Below are 25,575 nucleotides of genomic sequence, written 5' to 3' on the forward strand. Positions count from 1 at the left end.
ATGTCTCTGCCTTCTCTCTGTGTGTCTCTCATGAATAAATAAATAAAATCGTAAAAAAAAAAAAAAAAGTACCAGATGAGTCTAGAACATCTTGTTGGGCTGAAAGTAAGGAAGTGTGCTCTAAGCAAGGATGAGTCATATTTGAAAGACCTAGGACCCAGTTTGGAAGGGTGGGGGATGGGGGGTCCCACTCGCCAAATCAGGAATAATTTGAGCATCATATTTAATAAGGAGATTAATGGCTTAATGCTCATTGAGTAAAAGGAATATTGAAAATAAATAGTAGTGGACTTGGAAGACCATCATTTTATAATTGTTGTGGTATAGATTGGTTTAGGTAAGAATCATGAAGGCATTCCAAGTTCAGGGGAAAAGTTTGAGGAGTAGGGTATTTGTAGGGGTCTAACATGTTTTCCCACAGATAATGTTATTTGCAAGAGGGAAATAGGTGTATACAGCAGAGAAATTAGAAGACACTTTGATCAGATAATCAAAATAAACATCAGAAAAGAGGTAGATGAACATCAGGTACCTCTGGGTGTGTGGTACCCTAAGAAGGATACAAGATCACTTATACAATATTTTGTCTGGGAATTGTGTGGGAACATCAGACAAACCTAAATTGAGGAATATTTTATAGGAAAATGCCTTGTATTCTTCAAAATGTCTTGTCATGATAAGTAAAGGCCCAGAAATTCTCCTAGATTCAAGGAGACTGAAGAGACTGACAACTATGTGTGATCGCATAGGTTCTGTAATGAAGGAGGGGGAAAAGCTCTAAAGACTATTATTAGAACAATTGGCAAAATTAGTTTATGGCTTGTACTTTAAAGTATTGTATCAGTGTTGTGTGTCCTGAATTTGACTAACTATACTTTGGTCATATAAGAAATATTCTTGTTCTTAGGAATTTCTGTTAAGTATGGAGGGTTACGGGGCATGATATATGCAACTTACCCCCAAGTGATTCAGAGCATAACATTCTAAAACTTATGTATGGATTATAGGACATATGCGCTGTCATACCATGAGGAATGAAGGAGAGAATGAAGGCTGTTTTGTAACTTTCAGTAAGTTTGGGATTATTTTTAAAAAGTTAAAAATACTAAAAGTTAAAAAATAACAATGTTTCTAAATGGTTGTAAATATTAATATATGGGCTAAGACTTTTAAAATATTTTCTTCTGAAGCATATGTGAATTTTAAATTGTGCAAGGATGGTATAGTAGGTCAAGGAAGATGTATCCCAAAGTGTGGACAAAGTTTGGAGGAAGAGCCTGCTGTGGTGCCCCTGGCATGGCTATGAAGGATGGGAGAGGGAAGGAAGGAGGGAAGAACTAGGCAATGGGATTGGTGGCAGGGTTTCTTTGTCTTGCTAGTGTTGGTAGTCTTTGGCTTCTCCCATCTCCCACATCATACTTTTTGCCAACAGTGAAATGAAGAGTTTTCATAGCCAGACTTTTGACCTGGGGTAGCCCTGGACTCGGGGTCCACTGGTCAAGGCTAGTGTTTGGCACCAGAGACTTAGCTGCTCTGGGAAAACTGATGCAGGGCTTTTAGATTCCTGATCGTCTTACTAAGGCAGGAGAGTCTGTTAGAGCATTTTCTGGAGTTTACATAGACCTGGATTGAATCTTGGCTCTGCTGTTTGGCAGCTGTGACCTTGGAGAAAAGATACTTAGGGCCTGGGTTTTCATTTTCTCATATTTATGATGAGAATAATAATTATATCTCCTAAAGCTGTAAAATTTAAGAAGATAAATACATGAAAAGTGCTTTGCTGTTATGTACTAGAGCCTTTGAAAGACTTCCATTTCTCCATTGAATCAAGTAATACATAATAGAAAATTTACTCATTGTCTGAATCCTGTGGTTATGAACCTACCTGATGACCTGACTGTGAACATAATGTGGATATTAGAAGATACAGGAAAGGCCTGATAGAAAACTTTTTTTAAAATATTTTTCCCGGGCAGCCCGGTGGTGCAGTGGTTTAGCGCCGCCTGCAGCCCGGGGTGTGATCCTGGAGACCTGGGATCGAGTCCCGCGTCGGGCTCCCTGCATGGAGCCTGCGTCTCTCTCTGCCTGTGTCTCTGCCTCCCTTTCGCTCTCTCTGAATAAATAAATTAATAAATCTTAAAAAAAAAGTATTTTTTTCCAAACTGGATAACAAAATGAATGGAATAGTACCTGTTTCCCGTAACTATTTGAAAATTGCCAATTATATTTTCACGTTTAGGAAGAAGGCTCTTGATTGTCCCTTGAGTCAAAATTTGTTGAACAAAAGTGTCTCTCTTAATTAGGAATTAATTTTCAGTATTCCAACCCTTTCAGAAAATGTTGCCCAGATCTTTTTTGATGAAGTACACATGTGAGATGAGATTCTTTGGTCCAATTTACATTAAAGCTAAAAATTGGAGTTGTCTTCCTAAATGAAATGGAACTGAATCCTTCTGTAATACTAATTTTTTTTACCATCTCATTCTTATTACTGAAGATATGATTTTCAGGTGTGCATTTTTACAAATTAGGTAATTTGTTGTTACCATGATTTTATATGTATTATGTATTATATATTACATATGTTTATATATATGCAGTTACCATATAATGTACTTATAATCACCATTATTATATATTATATATTACATAGGTTTACATATATATATATATATATAGTTACCATCTAGTCATGGTACTTATAATTACCATTTTTATATATATTATATATCATATATATTTTTACCATATAATTATGGAAACCATATAAACATACCAACAGTATATGTAAATGCTCCTATTTTACTTGATATTTAATTCTGTTTTCATTATTTTTAAGGCAATTTTCCATTTGTGGCAAGATCTGTTTTCTATCAGTAATAAAGTTTTATATTCAAATAATTTATTAGAGTGAAAATGGGAACTGATGTAAAGAAAAAATAAGTAAATAGTAGTGTTAAGAGTGGTACTTGGGAGAAAGATTGAGAAGTTAGTGTATGAATGATTAAAGTTAAGAAACAAGGGCCATGTTATATAGTAGAAAAAGTCCTGGCTGTTTGAACCACCTGAGACTTTGGAGGGTTCACTTTTCTTCTTGGATTCCAGCTTGTCTGCTGAAGGGGTGGGGATTATAATACCAGATGATTTCTTTAAAATTTTTTTTTTCTGTTTTTACTTTTATTTGCATTCATTTTATGCAGAATTTACCAGCCCTGGGGCCATAAGTTTTTGTTTCATCAGTTTGTTTTGTAATACCTCTTTCTTCTGCGCAACCTCGTCTTCTGGTTTAGGAACAATCTGCTCTTTTTCAGTAAGGGTTGTCTCGGTGTGCTGGGAAGAGCTCGTATCTGGGTTAATCTGACCATGAACCCTGTAAATTCTATGTCACATCGTGGGGACTTTGTTCACCTGGATGTGTTCAATGACCAGAGAATCTACATCTACATCTAAACCCTTAAGCTCAGCACTACTCTGCAATTTTAAGCATGTGTAGTAAAATTCAGCACTCTTTTTTGGCCTGTGTGCAGCCCCACTCCACTGTTGTAGTAATAGAATGACACATATTGGGTGTGCAAAGTGCCATCTTTTGGATACTTGGTGGCTTTTCAGGTATTCATACTCTTGATGGGCTGGGCATTTTCACTTGTGTTCTTAAAGTGACCATGAAGATTTGAACCTCTTGATTAGCATGAATTTGTAGGGTTTTCTGGGTCAAGTGAAGAGCGAACCATTTTCGGAGGTCACCTCAGGCCTCTTGGGGAAGAGAAGGAGCAATACAAGATGATTTCTAAGGTAATTTGAAAATTATAGGATTCTGTTCTTTTTCAAGCATCTTTTTTTTAAAGATTTTATTTATTCGTGAGAGACACAGAGAGGCAGAGACATAGGCAGAGGGAGAAGCAGGCTCCCTACAGGGAGCCCTTTTTTCAAGCATCTTGATTAAAGTTTGGTATAAAAAAAAAAAAGGTGTAGATTAAAATGGGTCCTGGAATAGTATTGACTCAGCACTTCCCCCTTTTCTTCATTGATAAACTATTTATAGAAAAAGGAAGAAATCAGAATATCTACCAAGCTTAAGGAAAAAAATTTATACTATATAGAAACTATATATACGATATATGTATAATATACTTTTATCTCATGTTTTAGTTTGCTTTTTTTATAAGGTATCATCTTAGATACCAATTTGACTTAATTATTGGAAATAAATTGCAAGATATTTTTAATTTTTCTCTTGATTTATATTGTGTGTACAAAAGATTAATATGTTTCAAGGGAAATAAATATGTGAAATAGCAGCATCATAGTAAATACTCATTTTTTTCTGATCATGAATATTAATATCATGCTTGGAAATCTATTTGTTAGTAGTAATAGTGAATCACTTTCCCTCCAATATTTACAATTGCGTACTCTTTTATTCTAGCCCTGTGTGGTACATATAATATGTATAATCTTAGTTTTCCTCTTAATATAAAAAGTTAGTTTTAGATATTGTCAGGTACCAAAGGTTATGCAGCTAATTTAGTGAAATGTCTGTGGCTCAGATACAGCTTTCTTGCTCCAATAGTAATAAGCATAGTGCTTTGAAATTCCAAGCAAGTTGTGAAGAAAGAGTAATTGGAAATGGCACAGAATGCTGAAACAGAAGGAAGATTTCAGTGATGTTTAAAGTTCATGATTTTTTTTCATATTTTTTTCTTAAATTTAAAAGCAGCCGTTGCTTGTCTTTTTGTAGTAACTTTTTCCTTATCCCAACAATATTTATTTTAGAAGAAAAAAAAACTAGAATAAATTCTTGAAAGCAGAATGCATTTTTCAAGAAAAGCTGAAAGATTTTTTTTTTGAAAAAAGTTAAAAAAAATTATTTCTTTAATGTTGGCCACATTGTTTCAAAACCTTATGTCTAGAGGATAGTTTTGGGCTATTTATCTGCAACAGTAATATTTGTTCCTTGGGACTTTGGTGCTGTTTTTTATGTTTTGTCTCTAGGTGAGCATGTTGTTTCCCACAATATTAATAATGACTATATGCCCAAGATTCCAAAAGCATGTTTTCAGCTCTGATGTTTGAGTCTTATATCTAGCGTTCCGTTTGACATTTTCAATTGTATGTTTTTGGACGATCTCAAGTTTAATATGTCCAAAATTGAATTAAGTTCTCTTTTCTCTCTCTCTCTCTCTCTCTTTTAAAGATTTATTTGAGAGAGAGAGAGAAAACACTCATGAGCAGGGGGAGGGACAGAGGAAGAGGGAAGGAGGAGGAGAAAGAATCCTCAAGCAGACTCCCTGTTGAGCACAGAGCTCAATAGAGGGCATGATCCTAGGACTCTGAGATCAAGACCTCAGTAGAAATCAGAAGCTAGCTGGCACTTAACTGATTGAGCCACCCAGGTGCCTCTTAAGTTTCTTTCTTTTAAAGCAGTAATGAATAATTAAAGATTTTCTCTTGTTAAATACTTGATTATTTGTTTAAAAAGTTCAGTCATTGATTGGACATAGTTTTACTTTTATGACAAATTCTTTAGTAGTTTTTGAAAAAATAGATTTAACAGAATCATCAAAATGAGATGTTCTTATGAACTCAAAGGTTGGTGTTTATTTGATAAGAGCTAACCTTAAAAAGTAAAGTTCACCTTCTGTTTAAAGTCCATGCTCTTAAAATATTTAGTTACGTAAGCAACAAAGTTCTTTAAAACAGTAAACAAAATTGATTTAAAAAGACTGAACATCTGTGATCAGTATTAGTATGAATTTGAATGTTAGATTTTATATTTCTTTCTTTCTCTCTTTTTTTTTTAATTAAGTAAACTCTACCCCCAGAGGGGCTTGAACTCATAACCTGAGATCAGGAGTCACATGCTCTAATGACTGAAGCAGCTGGAGTTTCTTAAATTAAGACAGCAGAATCCATAGTGGGAGTCTTTTTTTTTAATCTAGTTTCTGATTTTATAAAAATGATCTAGAAAGAATTTTGGTTAACTGAGAGTTCAGCTTAAACTAATTTTCTACTTTAATGTTGCCTGAATACAGATACAGGCCTTGGGATTTAGTTTGATTCCACCCTCCCCCCGTACTCTCTCTCCCCCAAGGATAAGATACATTACTTTGTGGGAAAAATGCCCATCCCTGTTTACCAAATATAAGTATTAGTTTCAGAGGTTGGCTTTAAATGTTTCCATTTCTTAAACTTATTTTAGTTTTATCGTATAGAAAAATTAGTACTCATTTGACCTAATGGGTTAATGGTTAGCTTAAATTAATAAAATCATAATCTACAGTTGTTTTAAAGGTGTGTAATGTACCTTTTTGTTTTTTAGTATTTGTATTTTTTGAAATTGTGGTAAAGTGTACATAACATAGTATTTATCATTTTGACCACTTTTAAATATATAGTACAGTGGTATTAAGTAAACTCATACTGGTGTGCAACAATCACCATTTATCTCCAGAACTTTCTTATCCCATATTAAAACTTTGTACTCATTAAGCAGTAGCTCTCCATTTGTCCCTCCCTCTCATCCCTGGTAACTATCATTGTACTTTATCTATGAATTTTGACTACTCTGTGTACCTCATATAAATGGAATTGCCTAATATTTATCTTTTTATGACTGATTTATCTTACCATAATATTTTAAGGTTTATTCATGTTGTAACAAGTGACAGTATTTTTCAGCTTAAAAAAATACTCTGTTGTGTGTAGGTAACACATTTTGTTTTTCTCTTCATCTGCTAATGACGTTGGGGTTGTTTCCACCTTTTAAGTGTGAATAATGCTCTTGTGAAGATAGATGTACAAATATTCAAGTCCCTGCTTGCAGTTCTTTTGTGTATAGACCGAGAAGTGGAACTGTTGGATCAAATTATTATTCTCTATTTAATTTTTTGAGTAGCCACCATACTGTTTTCCACAGCAGTTGTGCCATTTTACATTCCCAAAAATAACGCACAGGGTTTCAGATTTATTCACATTCACGTTAAGGCTGCTTGTTTTTTGCTTATTTGTTTTGAGGATAGTTATCCAAATGGTGTGAAGTGGTGTGAAGTGGCATGTCATTGTGGTTTTGATTTGCATTTGCCTAATGATTAGTGATGTTGAGCATCATTTCATGAGCTCATTGGCCATTTGTATATCTGCTTTGTAGAGATGTCTATTCAAGTCCTTTGCTTATTTTTGTTGTAGAGGTTTAAGGATTCTTTATATATTCTGGATATTAATGTCAGCTAATATGATCTATAATTATTTTCTTCCCTTTGATGGGTTGCTGTTTTACTCTTTTAATAGTATCCATGGACACTTTGACATTTGGCCATGCATTCATGGATTTGTCTGGGCTTTTTATTCTATTCCATTGATCTATATGTCTGTCTTTATGCCACTGCCATACTGTATTAATCACTATAGTTTTATAGAAAATTTTGACATTCGGTAGTGTGCATCCTCCAACTTTGTTCTTTTTTGAGATTGTTTTGGCTATTTGGAGATCTTGAGATCCCATATTTATTTAGGATGACTTTTCATATTTTTGCAAAAAAAATATCATTGGGATTTTGATAGGGATTGCATTGAATTTCTAGCTCACTTTGGGTAATACTCACATGTTAACATTAAGTCTTTCAGTCTGGATATATGGTGTATTTTTATTTATTGTATTTAACTTTTTTTTGTCAGTGTTGTTTAGTTTTCAGTGTATAAGTCTTTTACGTTGACTAAGTTAATTCCTGAGTGCTTTAAAAATTTTGATGCAATTGTAGGGGCACTTGAGTGGCTCAGTCAATTAAGCATCTGACTCGTGATTTTGGCTTGGGTCATGATCTTGGGGTTCTGTGATTGAGCCCCTGTGGGGAGCCTACTTGAGGATTCTCTTCCTCTCCCTCTGCCTCTTCCCCATCTTGGACATGCACACTTACTCTCTAAAATATTTGAAAAAATTTTTTGATGCTATTGCAAATGGAATTATTTTCTTCTTTCAAACTGTTCATTGTTAGTGTACAAATGCAACTGATTAAGCGTTCATTTGTATCCTACTACTTTGATGAATTTATTAATTCAGCAGTGTTTTGTGGAGTCTTTAGGGGATTCTATATATAAGACCATATTTGTAAACAGAGATACTTAACTTTTTCTTTCCAGTTTGGAGACCTCTTATTCCTTTTTTATTGCTTAATTGTTTTGTCTAGAACTTCTATTGTTGAATCTAAGGGGTGAAATCAGTCATCCTTGTTTATTCTTGATCTTAGAAGAAAAGCTTTCAGTCTTTCACCATTTGAACATGCTGTAAGCTTTGGGATTTTCCTAAATGATTTTCTTTTTTTTTTTTCTAAATGATTATCATTATGTTTTTATTATGTTGAGGTAGTTTCCTTCTATTTCTGGTTGATTGCTTTTATCATAAATGAGTGTTGAATTTTGTGAAATGCTTCTTTTGCATCAGTTTTTAGAGGGTCATGTGGTTTTTCCTTCTTTCTCTTGATGTGGTGTATCATATTGATTAGTTTTAATTTTAGTATGTTAAATCATTCTTTCATTCCAGGAATAAATCCCACTTTGTCATGGTATATAATCCTTTTTAACATGCTGCTGGATTTGGTTTGCCAGTATCATCTTCAGTACTTCTGTATCAGTCTTCATAAGGGCTATTGATTATTTTATTGTCTAGCTTTGATACAAAGCAATGTTGACCTTGTAGAGTAAGTTAGGATGTATTTTTTTCCCTTCAGTTTGGGAAGAGTTTGAGAAAGATGTGGTAGTTTGGTAGAACTCCCAGTGAAGACATCAGGGTGAGTACTTTTCTTTGTCAAGAGGATTTTGGTTACTAAAATTCAGTCTCCTTTCTAGGATCTATTTAGCTTTTTCTGTTTCTTTTTGACTCCGTGTTGGTACGTTTTGTGTTTCTAGGAATTTGTCCATTTTATCTAAATTACCCATTATGTTGGCATTACTGTTGTTCATCATACTCTCTTATAATTATTTCTAGAATTGGTAGTAATGATCACTTTCATTTCTCATTTTAATTATTTGAGTCTTGCTTTCTCTTAGTCCATCCTAACTAAAGGTCTTTTTTTTTTTTTTTTTAACCTTTTGGAAAATCAGCTTGTCAGGTTTAATCTGATTGGTAGTGAAATGAAATAGAGAAGCCAGGCAAAAGTTGGTTGAGGCAAGCTTTTAATGGGTTGCGCTCTTGGGCAAGGTGTTCCCCCCCCTCCACCCAGGCCAGCAAGGGGAGGGGGGGGTGTCACACCCCAAAGGAGTACATGTGAGCTTTTTAAGGGGGGTGGGTAAGGGGCTGTGTCTGTTTGGGGTGATAACTTATGCCCTTATATGGGGTTTGGGTAAGGTGCAGTTCAGGTTTCCTGCATAGGCCCTGTCTCCCCCATGATGTCGTGTCCTTGGGCGGGCTGCTGGTGATGGGAAAGTTCCCAGGTGAGAGTAACAAGATGGAGGGTCTGCTGCCATTTTGTTGGTACCTCCCTATCCCCCTTGATCCCACTGGCCCAACACACAACTTTTGGTTTTATTGTGTTTTTTTACCCCCTTATTTTTCTATTTTTCTTTGTTTTGGTCTTTATTATTTCCTTCCTTCTGTTAAATTTGAGTTTGCCCTGGGGGCAAAATTCACACTGTCTCAAATTACTATTGCTTTGTAATAAGTCTGTTAAGTGACTGTATGTGAGTCTTTTAGCTTTATCCTTCAAGGTAGTTGTGACTGTTCTTTATATTTGCAAATGAATTTTAGAGTAGTATTGTTAGTTTCTGCATGTAATAAAAGGAAACCTGGTGTTTTGATTAGGATTGTATTGAATCTCTAGATTAATTTGGGGGAAAATTTACATCTTTTATGAAATTGAAACTTCTCAAAGATGAATTTGTTTACTAGTATATTTTAAATTTCAGGATCAAGGCACTTGGTTTTCTGTATTTCATTTTAGGTAACTGATATAATAGTATCTTTTATTTAACTTTTTCCAGTGGAAGTGTTTCAGTATAGAAGAAGATTTTGACTTTGAAGGAAAGAAAGGAGGAATTGCTGCAACCAAGACCTAAATAGGAAAGCAGTGCATAATGGGACTGATGGTGATGGGTTGATAGTTGTCATGGCAGGAATTTGAGGAACTTCTCTTCTGATTACTATTTTTTCCATCAGTAGAATAGAGAACAAAGTCATCAGCTGAAAGTGAGAATGAGTGATGAGTTTTGGAGATGTGAGGAGACAGAATATGGCATAAAATAATCAACCAGGAAATTGGGCAATGGAAAATTGCTAAATTTATAGTGAGATTAATTAGACTGGTTAGCATGGTGGTTTATTCTCAGCCATATTCAGCTACATGGGAGTGGGTAGTCAAGAGTGAGTTTTTTCCCAGGAAATGAGTGGAGGGAGGAGGGAGAGCAAAAGCCAAGGGAGTGAGGGTATATGAAAACTTGACTGGATAAAAGGAGGGATATATACTGGGTGCGGGACCAGTGAAAAGGCACTAGATGTACTTAAATTGTAGGACCTAATGGAATCTAAAGATTGTTACAATTATGTTGTTAGTGTGTTTGAGCTGGAAATATGAGAGCAAAGTGGTTCAAGAGTTTACACCTGCCAGTTTGGTTTGATAAAATTTACTTTCATATTTTTGTTATTTGTATCAATCTTCATGTGATATAGGACATGTTATGAAAAACAAGTTCATATTTTTAAATCTAAGACCTTTGGGGCCAGATATGTTTTTTAGTTTTTGTTTTTTTTTTTTTCCACTGTTACTTTTTCCAGGGACTTACATTAGTCCTTCCAAAAACTTTTGGTTTTGTTGGTGTCTGTATGTTTTCTATCTCATTAATTTATGCTCTCTTATTTCTTCATTTGTACTGCCTTGAGTTTAATTTGTTCTTTTTATAACCCTTTCAGATGGTTGCTTTAGAACTTTGGTTTTTGGCCTTTCCTCTATATATGTATTTTAAAGCTATAAATTTCCTCTTAAGCTTGGGGTTAGATGCATCCCATAAATTTTGATATGTAATTTTAATAGCATTCCATTCAAAATCTTTTCTAATTTTGACTATTTCTTCTTTGACCTACGAGTTAGTCAGAAGTTTATTGCTTAATTTCCCAATATAAGCATTTTCTAATTATATTGTTATTCATAACTTAATTAATTGGAGGTCAGAAAAACATGTCTGTCCTTTGAAATTTGTTAACAGTTTATGACCTAGCATGTGCTCACCTTTGGCACATGTTTTTGTGCACTGAAGAAGAATGTGTTTTCTGCTTTTATTAGGTATAGTGTTCTATATGTCAGGCTGTTAATTGTAAAGTTCAATTTTTTTTCTTCTTGTCTGTTCCTTGTTTTGGTTTGCTTGTTCCATCAGTCACTGAGAAAGCTATGTTAAAATCATCTTGCTAGAATTGTGGTCTTCACTTAGTTCCCTTGGTACTGGCTGAAGTTTATTTGGAAAAAATATGTTTTTGGGCTGCCTGAGTGGCTCAGTCGGTTAAGTGTCCAACTCTTGATTTTGGCTCAGCTCAGGATCTCAGGGTTGTGAGATCGAGCCCTGTATGGGTGGGCTCTGCGCTAATAAGCAGGGATTTTATTTGAGATTTTGTTCTCTCTCTGCCTCTGCCTCCTCCCTCAACTCTCTTTTAAATAAATAGATCTTTAAAAAGAAGAAAACGAAAAGTATGTTTTTACACTGCAGAATTCAATGCAATATTTTAACAAATTGATGTATGAGAAAAGTCAAAAAATAAATTTCAGACACAATTTGTAGAACATTAGAATCACATGTAAGACATTTTTGAAGCATGTACTGTCAGCAGAAGGAATGTGCTGTTACTGCTGGCAGTAACAAAGAAGTTACCTTGTTATAAGCCATTGAGCTGTTATTTGGCCTATGTATTTGTCTGAATAAGTTTTAATTGCTATTCATATTTGGCCCTTAAGTTTGCTTAGATTTGTAGAAAGCACACACCCAAAAATGTTCAGAAAGTATTAAATTGTGGAGAAGGAAACAAAGCCAGTGAGCAAACTATTGCATATGAAGTCATGTAGTATTTACATCCTAACCATGATAATTACTAATATAAATGGACATTTTCTGTATTTCAGTTAAGTTTTAAAAGAGAAATGATTGGGTATTACAAGTTTTATATGTAGCATAATTTTTCCTATTGAAAGTAATGGAAAATAAGCTCCTGGTTAAGGTTTTGCACAGAATATCTGATTTTCAGGAACAGATTCCTGACTTTGTGTTATTCAGTACATTTAGATTTAGAATTGCTAAATCTTTCTGGTGAATTGAACTTTTACTGTAATGAAGTATCTTCCTGTATTTCTATCCATGTATTTATCTCCTGCATTGAAATGTGCTGCGGTAGAATAAAGCTACAGAACTTTCTTTTGATTTGTGTTCTACACAGTATATTGCTCTCCATGCTTTTACTTTTTTTTCTATATAATTATACTTAAGATCTGCTTCTGTAATCGGCATTTAATTGGTCTTTTTTAAAATACAATTTTGAGTTATTAATTTTTCCCCTTCCATTAGTTGGCTGTATGTACTCTCACTATTCTTACATGCATATTTGACTTACTTTAATTTCATTTACTACCCTTCCCAATTATGTACTGTTGTGCATTGTAATATTTTAAGTTCTACAGTATATTGTTATTTAGTCAAAATAGTCACTTAGAGGTACATATTTATCCTGTTCATGTTTTTATTTATTTATTTGCTTCCTTGCCTACTTGCTTACTTTTTGGTGTAATATCCAAACTATGCCTGGGATCCTTTTTTCTTTCTACTTGAAAGTGTTTTAGTGTTAAATTCTATTTGACTACAAATGTCTGTGTTTCCTCCTCCCACCCCCACTCTGTTTTTGCCCCCTTCTCTGAAGAGTATTTTTTACCAGATTTAGAATTCTAGTCTGGCCTTTCTCCCACTCTTGGTACTCACAAGGTATCATTTCATTGTCTTCTGGCTTCCATTACTTATGTGAAAAAGTCAATTATAAATCTTAATACTGTTTTTAAAGTTTATCTTTCCTTTTTTGGCTATTTTTAAGATCTCTCTGTGGCTGTCTTTTTGTCTCTCTTTTCCTTTATCTAACCTCTTTGATATGGTTTAAGTTGTGCTTTTCTTTGTATTTGTTTTACATGGGAGTTTGTAGATACTGGATCTGTGGCTTGATGTCACTGATAAAAGTTTTAAAATTTTTTACCTATATGTCTTTAAGTATTTCTCTCTTTCCTTTCTGAGACTCCCAGAAAGTTATGTGTACTTTGGATCCATGTGTCATATTTTTTTCACACTCTTTTCTGTGTTTCCCAATTTGTATCTTTTGGGGCATCAGTATTTTCCTCTTTCCTATCTTCTGGTGTAAAGTATTTTCCTCTTTCCTATCTTCTGGGTAAGAGAAAAATTATGTACTATTCTTTCTTTAGCTGTATTCTAACCTGTTGTCCAACTCATCATAATTTGTTATTTTCTGTTTTCAAAACTGTATTTTTCAAGTCCGTGTTTTCTATACTTTAAGCATTGTCTGCTAATATTCTTTGTTTTTTAATTCTTTGAACACATTAACTTATTTTAAAGTTTCTTTCTGATAACATTACCTGGATCTACTATGGGTCTGATTGTATTCCCATTTTAAAATCTTAGTTTTCAGTCAAGACCTGACTTGGTCTTTCTTAAAATACAATTTTGAGTTAATTAATTTTTTCCCTTCCATTAGTAATAAAAAATAAAAAATAAAAATAATTATTTTTTATTTTTAGGCATTTTGTTTATTTTTTTTAAAATAATTTTTTATTGGTGTTCAATTTACCAACATACAGAATAACACCCAGTGCTCATCCCGTCAAGTGCCCCCTCAGTGCCCGTCACCCAGTCACCCCCACCCCCTGCCCTCCTCCCCTTCCACCACCCCTAGTTCGTTTCCCAGAGTTAGGAGTCTTTATGTTCTGTCTCCCTTTCTGATATTTCCCACACATTTCTTCTCCCTTCCCTTATATTCCCTTTCACTATTACTCATATTCCCCAAATGAATGAGAACATACACTGTCCTTCTCCGATTGACTTACTTCACTCAGCATAATACCCTCCAGTTCCATCCACATTGAAGCAAATGGTGGGTATTTGTCGTTTCTAATGGCTGAGTAATATTCCATTGTATACATAAACCACATCTTCTTTATCCATTCATCTTTCGATGGGCACCGAGGCTCCTTCAACAGTTTGGCTATTGTGGACATTGCTGCTATAAACATCGGGGTGCAGGTGTCCCGGCATTTCATTGCATCTGAATCTTTGGGGTAAATCCCCAACAGTGCAATTGCTGGGTCGTAGGGCAGGTCTATTTTTAACTCTTTGAGGAACCTCCACACAGTTTTCCAGAGTGGCTGCACCAGTTCACATTCCCACCAACAGTGCAAAGAGGGTTCCCCTTTCTCCACATCCTCTCCAACATTTGTGGTTTCCTGCCTTGTTAATTTTCCGCATTCTCACTGGTGTGAGGTGGTATCTCATTGTGGTTTTGATTTGTATTTCCCTGATGGCAAGTGATGCAGAGCATTTTCTCATGTGTGTGTTGGCCATGTCTATATCTTCCTCTGTGAGATTTCTCTTCATGTCTTTTGCCCATTTCATGATTGGATTGTTTGTTTCTTTGGTGTTGAGTTTAATAAGTTCTTTATAGGTCTTGGAAACTAGCCCTTTATCTGATACGTCATTTGCAAATATCTTCTCCCATTCTGTAGGTTGTCTTTTAGTTTTGTTGACTGTATCCTTTGCTGTGCAAAAGCTTCTTATCTTGATGAAGTCCCAATAGTTCATTTTTGCTTTTGTTTCTTTTGCCTTCGTGGATGTATCTTGCAAGAAGTTACTGTGGCCGAGTTCAAAAAGGGTGTTGCCTGTGTTCTCCTCTAGGATTTTGATGGAAACTTGTCTCACATTTAGATCTTTCATCCATTTTGAGTTTATCTCTGTGTATGGTGAAAGAGAGTGGTCTAGTTTCATTCTTCTGCATGTGGATGTCCAATTTTCCCAGCACCATTTATTGAAGAGACTTTCTTCCGGTGGATAGTCTTTCCTCCTTTATCGAATATTAGTTGACCATAAAGTTGAGGGTCCACTTCTGGGTTCTCTATTCTGTTCCATTGATCTATGTGTCTGTTTTTGTGCCAGTACCACACTGTCTTGATGACCACAGCTTTGTAGTACAACCTGAAATCTGGCATTGTGATGCCCCCAGATATGGTTTTCTTTTTTAAAATTCCCCTGGGTATTTGGGGTCTTTTCTGATTCCACACAAATCTTAAAATAATTTGTTCTAAGTCTCTGAAGAAAGTCCATGGTATTTTGATAGGGATTGCATTAAACGTGTAAATTGCCCTGGGTAACATTGACATTTTCACAATATTAATTCTGCCAATCCATGAGCATGGAATATTTTTCCATCTCTGTGTCTTCCTCAATTTCTTTCAGAAGTGTTCTATAGTTTTTAGTGTATAGATCCTTTACCTCTTTGGTTAGGTTTATTCCTAGGTATCTTATGCTTTTGGGTGCAATTGTAAATGGGATTGACTCCTTAATTTCTCTTTCTTCAGTCTCATTGTTAGTGTATAGAAATGCCATTGATTTCTGGGCATTGTTTTTGTATCCTGCCACGCTACCAAATTGCTGTATGAGTTCTAGCAATCTTGAGGTGGAGGCTTTTGGGTTTTCTATGTAGAGTATCATGTCATCGGCGAAGAGGGAGAGTTTGACTTCTTCTTTGCCAATTTGAATGCCTTTAATGTCTTTTTGTTGTCTGATTGCTGAGGCTAGGACTTCCAGTACTATGTTGAATAGCAGTGGTGAGAGTGGACATCCCTGTCTTGTTCCTGATCTTAAGGGAAAGGCTCCCAGTGCTTCCCCATTGAGAATGATATTTGCTGTGGGCTTTTCGTAGATGGTTTTAAGATGTCAAGGAAAGTTCCCTCTATCCCTACACTCTGAAGAGTTTTGATCAGGAATGGATGCTGTATTTTGTCAAATGCTTTCTCTGAATCTAATGAGAGGATCATATGGTTCTTGTTTTTTCTCTTGCTGATATGATGAATCACATTGATTGTTTTACGAGTGTTGAACCAGCCTTGTGTCCCGGGGATAAATCCTACTTGGTCACGGTGAATAATTTTCTTAATGTGCTGTTGGATCCTATTGGCTAGTATCTTGTTGAGAATTTTTGCTTCCATGTTCATCAGGGATATTGGTCTGTAATTCTCCTTTTTGGTGGGTCTTTGTCTGGTTTTGGAATTAAGGTGATGCTGGCCTCATAGAACGAATTTGGAAGTACTCCATCTCTTTCTATCTTTCCACACAGCTTTAGTAGAATAGGTATGATTTCTTCTTTAAACGTTTGATAGAATTCCCCTGGGAAGCCATCTGGCCCTGGACTCTTGTGTCTTGGGAGGTGTTGGATGACTGCTTCAATTTCCTCCCTGGTTATTGGCCTGTTCAGGTTTTCTATTTCTTCCTGTTCCAGTTTTGGTAGTTTGTGGCTTTCCAGGAATGCGTCCATTTCTTCTAGATTGCCTAATTTATTGGCATATAGCTGTTCATAATATGTTTTTAAAATCGTTTGTATTTCCTTGGTGTTGGTAGTGATCTCTCCTTTCTCATTCATGATTTTATTAATTTGAGTCTTCTCTCTCTTTTTAATAAGGCTGGCTAATGGTTTATCTATCTTATTAATTCTTTCAAAGAGGCATTTTGTTTATTATTTGTTCGTTCATTCATTCATTCATTCATTCATTCATGAGAGACACACACACAGAGAGAGAGAGAGAGAGAGAGAGAGAGAGAGAGAGAGGCAGAGACACAGGCAGAGGGGAGAAGCAGGCTCCATGCAGGGAGCCTGATGTGGGACTCGATCCTGGGTCTCCAGGATCCCGCCCTGGGCTGAAGGCAGCACTAAACCTCTGAGCCACCCTGGGTGCCCTATTTTTAGGCATTTTGTATGAAAATTATAAGATCATTTGAATTTCTAGATGATGTTATATTTTGCTGGTAAGATTTACTTTTGCTAACATTTTTTCAGAAGTTTTTACTGATATGCAGCTAGGCTAGTAATACTAGGTAGGCCAAGTTACCTTAACCTAATGAGGGATTGAGGTGATCTGAAGCTATACTCTCCTCCTCCATGGCCTGGTCTATTTCTAGTTTACCTTTATGCTTAGGGTATAGTCCTTTGAATTCCCTCCAGGTTCCTGGTGTGTTTACTGGGGCTGTTTCTTGGTCCTGAATCTATTTTTGTGTCCCACCTATAGAGCTGTTGAAAGCTCTGTTTAGCTTCTCAGTCTCTCAGCCAATGTTTTTTGTTTTTTAAAAAATATATATTTTAAAGATCTTACTTTTTTGGGAGAGAGAGCTGTGCAAGTGAGCTTGAGTTGGCTGTGGGCAGATGGAGAGAAAGAGGGAGAAGCAGACTCCCTACTGAGCAGAGAGCATTCTGTGGGGCTCAGCTAAAGTTTTAAGAATCTTCTAATGACTAGGGGGAAAAATCAGTCTGAAGTGTGGTCTTACCTGTTTCTTCCAAAGCTCAGCGCTTCAGTTCTGTCTTGAAAGTTCTCCAGTAGTTTTGAGCAGATTACTTTTCTTGTTTTTTCATTCTTAGAAGAAGGTTGGTTTGGAGTGCCTGGTTGCTTCACTCTATTAATCATCTGACTCTTGGTTTGGGCTCAGGTTTTGATCTGAAGGGTTGTGGGATTGAGTGCCAAGTCAGGCTCTATGTTCAGTGTGAAGTCTGCTTGAAGATTCTCCCCCTTTGCCCCTCCCTGTATTTGGGTTCACTCATGCTCTCTCACTCTCTAAAATAAATAAATAAATCTTAACCAAAAAAAAAAAAAAAAGAATTGGAGTAACCTACTCAGCCATTGTCCAAAGCGAAATACTAAGATATGGTTTAGCATTCAGAATTTTTCAGATTAAAAGATAATATGATGCATATATCTTTTAGTCACTATTGAAATGTATGAATATTTATGTTACCTACTATAGTGCAGGTTTTTATAATGGGAATTGGATGTGATGTGATCTATTAGGGAGCATGATTTGAATAAGCTGACTCTGTTGGTTTATATATATGTATATATTATTTTACATATATGTATATATTTTTTAAAGATTGTATTTATTTATTCATGAGAGAGGCAGAGAGAGAGAGAGGCAGAGACCTAGGGAGAGGGAGAAGTAGGCTCCTCACAAGGAGCCTGATAGGGAACTTGATCCCAGAACCCCAGGGTCATGCCCTGAGCCGAAGGCTGTTGCTCAGCCACTGAGCCACCCAGGTGCCCCTCTCTTGGTTTATATTGCAGTCTTGCGAGAAACAAAAACATTCTATAGCACAGCTGCTCGTTTGATTGGTTCTCACCAGTGACTAGCCATCCTTCAGTTTCTCTAGGGTTCCTTGCTTCCACCTACTTTCTATTCTCTCTGTCTAGAATATACACCCTTATACTTGGGTTTGGATATGAGGCATATTCCCAGGGCAACCCTCCCTAAGTAATAAATTTAGATCAGATAAATGACTTCTTAATTTTAATTCATACAGACTCACTTATATGATAGTTTGATTAATGTCTATTTGCCCCTACTAAACTGTGAATTTTATGAGATCAGAAATCATGCCGTTTTGTTTTTACTATTTTGCCCTCTGTGCCTAGTTCAGTGTTTGGAAGTACATTTTTTGCAAGTAGGTGACCAATTAAAAGAAGATTATTCACCATGACCAAGTGGGATTTATCCCCGGGATGCAAGGCTGGTTCAACACTCGTAAAACAATCAATGTGATTCATCATATCAGCAAGAGAAAAAACAAGAACCATATGATCCTCTCATTAGATTCAGAGAAAGCATTTGACAAAATACAGCATCCATTCCTGATCAAAACTCTTCAGAGTGTAGGGATAGAGGGAACTTTCCTTGACATCTTAAAACCATCTACGAAAAGCCCACAGCAAATATCATTCTCAATGGGGAAGCACTGGGAGCCTTTCCCTTAAGATCAGGAACAAGACAGGGATGTCCACTCTCACCACTGCTATTCAACATAGTACTGGAAGTCCTAGCCTCAGCAATCAGACAACAAAAAGACATTAAAGGCATTCAAATTGGCAAAGAAGAGTCAAACTCTCCCTCTTCGCCGATGACATGATACTCTACATAGAAGATGTTCAGTTCAGACTGTAGATGTTCAGTTAATGTTTATATGAATGAAGAAATGAAAACATGAATATATATAAGCAATGCCATCCTTATGGTAATGATGGTACTGATAAGAATTGAATAACTCATTGCTTTTGAGCAAAAGCCAGATTTAATCAAACAGGGATTTGCATAGTACTTTTAAAGTTTTATGACTATACATGTACAACATTAAAAATACTTTAATAAAATTGTCCTGAGAATTTGTGAATGTTTTAGCATTTGTCTTCCTTGTAAATATTTTACCATATGAGTTTGAAAACACTACTGTCATTAAGAACATGACAAATTGTATCATTGCCAGTCACTGAATTACGGAGATAAATGGAATAAAAAAATCCTGTTTTTGAAGGATCTCAGAGGAAAATTACTTGGAATTTATTATACACATATCCACAAGTAAGATACTATGGTTTACATGAATCTTGATTGATTAGGTGGATTTTATTAAATGGCTAAAAGGAATGGTATTTCATTTAAGTGGATTTTATTATGAAATCATATGGTGCCTTTGTGGATTCATAGATAGTAATTTTGGTGGTGACTAGGGCAGTTTGCAAGAATGGTTTGTAAAGGCAGATTGGGGTTACCAGATTATTAGTTCATCCTTTGACATAGAGGCCATCAGAAGCTTTTAAGGATATTCTGTAATGTTAAAGAGGAGAAATTCTGGAGCCAGACTCCCTGAGTTCATATTCCAAGCTCTGCCCTTCACTGTGTGTGTGATCTTGGACATATTATTTAGTATCTCTCTGCCTAAGTATTCTTATTTATAAAATGGAAATGATAATTATAACTAAAAAGATTGCACTTTGGATTGAGTGAGTTAAGACATACCAGGTATGTAGAAAAAAGTGCTTGGCACATAGAAAAATGCCAGTAAGTGTTGGCTCTTGTTGTTGCTATTATTATATTCATTGAGGAAAAACTCAAAGGTTATAATTGCACTCTTTCAACCAGTTATAGTGGCACAAAAAGATTCAAAAGATGTTTAAGAGATAAAGTTAACAAAACTTCAACTTAATTACCAATTTTATATAACCAGGAATTTTAACTAATAAGGGTGCCTATATACAGCATAGAAGCAGACTTGAAATTTGTGTAACATTTTCATGATTTGCAAACTTAGAGAACTTAAATTTTCTAATTTGTGTTTTCTTTTAGATCTTATAGAAAATTTCAGCTGTAGCCCTTGGACTAGAAGCTGAAATAATAGAAGCTGTGTACGATGCATTAGGGTATTGAAGAAAAATAATTTTGAATTAAATATTTGGAATATAAGGAAGGAAAGGTGACTGAAAATGGGGCGGAAGAAAATACAAATCACACGCATAATGGATGAAAGGAACCGACAGGTAAATGAAAATTTTAACTTATTTATAATTGATGTAAAAAGAAATTTTTTTTTTAAAGAGGAGCATAGGAGAGAATGGTTGGATTTTTCTTAAATTTAATTTCAAGTCTAAATATTTTTATTTCCAAACTAAATAAAATTTTAACACTTTTAGCTCATCGTGTGCTTTAAAGAATTTTTTTTTCTTGTTATAGAAATCATACTTGTTAATTATAGAAAACACAGAAAAAGGTCACTGTAGTCCCACCACTACTGTCCATTGTGTAGATTTATCATAATAAACTTACTCTTCCGTTCATTTGATTATGTTTGTTAGTTTTTAACATATTATTATTGTAAATGATCATCTTTATTTTCATAATTAGGTAATACCTAAGTTAACTACAGTTATCAGTGAATGTGTTTGGGTCACTTAAATTTTCTGGTTAACTAAGAAATAAGAATTTTTTTATAACTCATTATCACATATATCCCTAGAGCATTTATGTATTGATCTCAGTTTTAACTGATAAAATATATTGAACTTAATTTTCAGTACCAATGTCAGTAAGCCCTTACAAATTCAAGATAGTTATAACACTGATATATGAAGACCAGAAGTTGTAAGAGTTTAGCGCAGGGATTGGCAAACTATAGTCCATCGGCTGGCTGACTGTTTTTCTAAATAAATTATTTTTAGAACACTGCCATATGCATTTGTTTACATATTGTCTGTGAGGCTTCCACATTATAACAGCATAATTAAGTACAGCCCATAAGACTAAAATCTTTACTCTCTGGCCCTTTAAGAAAACGTTTGTCAAGCTCTTGGTTTAAAGGAAAGAAGGAAAAACAGTTTTGTAGAATATTGTAAATAAACTGGTAGTCACAGCATATGCAGGAAGGAGAGATGGTGTCTCTGGAAAGGTTGCCTATCAGGAGAAATTTTCAGAAAAGCTGGTTTCTGAAAGCTTACCAGGAATAGAACAGTACTAAAGTTAAATTCTTCAGTCTGAGTAGTAATTCACCTGGTAATGTGGATAGAATTGGAGAAAAAAACTAAGCCGAGTAGTTGGTAGAGAAGTTAGTGGAAGTGATTGGAGTTATCAGTGGACCTAACTAAAAGATAACTCTGTTTCATCTCATGAAGATTGTTTAACTAGAGTGTCAGGCTCACACAGTATGATTCTTTATGAAGGTGGATAAAATAGGGGAGTCTGATAAAATAACCATCATTCCAAAGGAATGACTCTAAACAAGGTTGTAAGTAAATGTCCTTTCATAAATCTGTGGATTGTGACAGGTAGAGAAGGCATGGGGGACTTGCTTCATGAACACATGCAATATAAATGTAAAATAGGGTTTATTAAGGGAGTAACATAAAAGCAGAGAACTAGCAAAGTACATAACATTCCCTGAATTCTCATTATCTCATAGAGAGTTGTGTTTAAATTCAGCATAGATACACTGGATCTAGCAGTGGAAAAGACCCTACATGTTTAAAGAGAAAAAGGAGCTAGAATATGTAAGTGACTGTGTGATGGAACTTTTAAGTTAAGGAAATTATCTTACTAAAAGACCTGGCCACTGTAACTCAACAACTAGAATTAGCCTGTTAATAATGTTACATTTACCTAAGTCGTCTTCTTGCCAAGCTGCCAAATGGGGCAAGGGTGTCTGAATTTCTTCTCAGATGATTTTGGCAAAGAATGCAGAAAACATACAGAAGAGGTAGTTGGACAATTTATTTTTTAGGTTTGGTTAGGCACAGACATAATTTGTCATTTTGAATTTGTGGATTCTGAGTTAAAAGTTTCATTATTCTTGCATTAAAATGGGGGAATAAAAGGTTTCTCTGCAGAAGAGAATTTATGTCATTTATTAATCCAAATGTGAATACCTGCTATATCTGAGAGAGACTGTTAAGCACTGGAAACTCATTAAAAATATATAGCCTATAGAAGAGATTTAACTACATGGCAAGTAGAAGGAGCTTAGGTGATGGGAAACTTCATGGAAGAATGACCAGCCTCTGATTGGGGTAGTTTTAGGGAGCAATACTGAGGGAGGGAATAGCAAATAGTTTTTTGATGATTGGATTTTTTGAGCTGGTAAGATAAAAGTCATTAGAACAGTGAATGAAAACCTTGGGAGTGACACTATCATGCACTTTTAAGAGCTGCCTCATCTCACCTCACTTCACTACTACTTGGAAGCTTTCACTTCACTCACTTCCATTTGGGAGTTTCTGGTGAAATCTTGGGTTTGTCCTTCTTGGTGTAATACATTTTTATTGAAAAAATAAATTTTTGTATTAAAAAAAAACCGCACAGATCCTAAGTGTGGCTGAGTGAGTTATGGCAAAAAAATACATTACCATGTAGCCAGCATATTTCAGTGCACGACCCTGGAAACTCTTTGTCCTGTCTCCCAGTCTATTATCTCCCTTCCCTAGGGAAGGAAGGCCATTAACTGAAATTCTCACACATAGATTAATTATGCCTGTTGTTGAATTTATGTGGACAGCATATGTTCCTTTGGCAACATTATGTTTGTGAAATTAATATTGTTGTTGCATGTGGGTATATATGTAGATGTATTTTGTACATTTTCATTGATGTATAATTCATTGTGTGGAGAGAACATAATGTATATACTTATTTTTTTCTATTGGAACTAGACTTTTGGGTTTTCCATGTTGAGACTTGTTACAGAATGCTGTTTTGAATACTCTTACATGTGACACAGGAATACTTAGGTATATACCAAGGTATACAGTTGCTAAGTCAAAGAGTATACCTGTGATCAGCTTTAATAGTAATAGTTTTTAGAAAAAATGACTTTTAGTGATTGTGCTAATTTACAATCTATACTAACATTGTGTGGAAATTACAGTGGCTCTAAATCTTCAGATAGTAGTTTAGCTATTCTGGTAGGTGAGCAAAAGTAACATTTTAAGTTTCTGTGATGTTTGATGAAGTTGATCACCGTTTTCATATTTTTATAGATATCTTCTTTTATGACTTAACCTGTGTACTTCCTTTGCAGTTTTTTTCCCTAGTGGGCTGTGCCTGTCTTTTTCTTATTAATTATTATTCTGTATATAATATGTTATAAATGTTTTGGTTCATTATGTGCATTACAAGTAACTTCTCTCATATCATGGCTTGCCTTTTCACTTTTTCAATCTTTTTTTTAATGTTTTCCAGTTTACCTTCTTTTTTTCCTTTGACTAATGCTGTTTGTGTTGTATTGAAATATTTACCTATCATAAGACCATAATGATTATTTTTATGCTTTTTTTACTTTTCATGTTTTAGATCTGTTACTCATTTGGAATTTATTTTTGTATATGATTTGAGGTGCTGGGGTCACGATCTGTTTTCCTGATAAATATTTGGCTCATCCAGTACGCTCTAAGAACCATCTTTCCTCCACTGCATGACAAGGGTTGCCTTTGCCTGAATCATGTAATTCTACACACATGGGGCTGTTCTTTTTTTCTTTTTCTTTTTTAAAGCTTTTATTAATTTATTCATGAGAGATACAGAGAGAGGCAGAGACATAGGCAGAGGGAGAAGTAGGCTCCCTATAGGGAGCCTGATTCAGAACTTGATCTCAAGACCTTGAGGCAAAGGCAGACAACCACTGAGCCACCCAGGAGCCCTGTGGGGCTGTTTCTGAACTCTGTTTTGCTCCTTTGCTTATTTTATATCTTCACTTAGTTCTACACTATTTTAGTTACTCTAATATTTGGTAACAAATTTTCTACCATGATGTTGTGTATGACTTAGTGGTTGTTTTTGCTGTTTTTCTTTCCAAATAAAACCAAGTGTCAGTATTCACCAAGAGAACAAAAAACCTTACTGGAATTTAGGTTGTTTTTTTGTTTTTTGTTTTTCATTAAATGTATGGATTGATTTAGGGAGAACTGAAATCTTTACAATATTAAGTTTTGTAATCCATGGTAATGGTTATCTTACATTTGTTTTTTGTTAATTCTTTCCATACTGTTTGATGGTTTTCAATGTACAGATCTTACACATTTCTTACTTTATTTTTAGGTATTGGATTTTTTTTGTATCATTATGTTTTTTCCCAGATTTTATTTTCTGTATGGTTGTTGAGTATATAAAATTATAGTATACGTTTTTAATGTTGATTTTGTGTCTAGCAATTTTGCATAATTCATTTTCAAAATTCACTTATTTCTAATAGTTTATATGTGCATTTTTTTGGATTTCCTGTGTAAATAGTCATGTTGTCTGCAAACAGTGATTTAATCTTTTTGAAATCCTTTGATTTTTTTTTTATTACATTATCTCATTTTATTGCATTAGCTAGGACCTCTAGTATAATGTTGAGTGAAAATGGAGATAGTAGGCATCCTTTTTCTGATTCTTGACTTTTTGAAGAAACATTTGATATTTGATCATTAATTATGATATTTACTGAGAGCTTTTTTTTTTTTTATAAAAAAGAGGATCCTCTTTATCAGAATAGAAAAGTTTTCTATTTCTAATGCCACTATTTCTTATACTGAATCAGTATTGAATTCCATCAAATGCTTTTTCTGAGTTTATGTAGATGATTCTGGGTATTTTTCTTCCCTTTTTTTTTAATAAATTAATTTTTATTGGTGTTCAATTTACCAACATACAGAATAACACCCAGTGCTCATCCCGTCAAGTGTCCCCCTCAGTGCCCGTCACCCATTCACCCCCACCCCCCGCCCTCCTCCCCTTCCACCACCCCTAGTTCGTTTCCCAGAGTTAGGAGTCTTTTTTCTTTAATGTGGTATCCTATGTTGGTTGATTTTCAAATGTTAAAGCACCATTCTTGAAATACACCTTGTGCTGTGTTAACCTTTTTATATATATCACTTGATTTGATTTGCTCATGTTCCATTTTGGATTTTTACAAGTATGTGTATATAAGATGAGTCTCTACTATTTTTTTTGTAATGTCATTGTTAGGTTATCACAAGTTATGCTGGTTGGGAAGTGATC

At 34.9% G+C, this 25,575-nt stretch overlaps 1 protein-coding gene across 9 annotated transcripts in view; it reads left to right on the plus strand.

The window, feature by feature from the left end:
* MEF2A (myocyte enhancer factor 2A) overlaps positions 1–25,575 on the plus strand; it is a 164,942-nt gene that overhangs the window by 55,186 nt on the left and 84,181 nt on the right. For all 9 annotated transcript variants that reach the window (XM_055326065.1, XM_055326070.1, XM_055326064.1 and 6 more), the window contains one exon: positions 20,398–20,588. In XM_055326065.1, the coding sequence (XP_055182040.1) occupies positions 20,535–20,588 (54 nt within the window). In that variant the 5' untranslated portion in view covers positions 20,398–20,534. The remainder of the gene's footprint in view (positions 1–20,397; positions 20,589–25,575) is intronic.

Source organism: Nyctereutes procyonoides, unplaced genomic scaffold (genome assembly GCF_905146905.1).
Source record: "Nyctereutes procyonoides isolate TBG_1078 unplaced genomic scaffold, NYPRO_anot_genome, whole genome shotgun sequence".
NCBI classification, from domain to species: domain Eukaryota; kingdom Metazoa; phylum Chordata; class Mammalia; order Carnivora; family Canidae; genus Nyctereutes; species Nyctereutes procyonoides.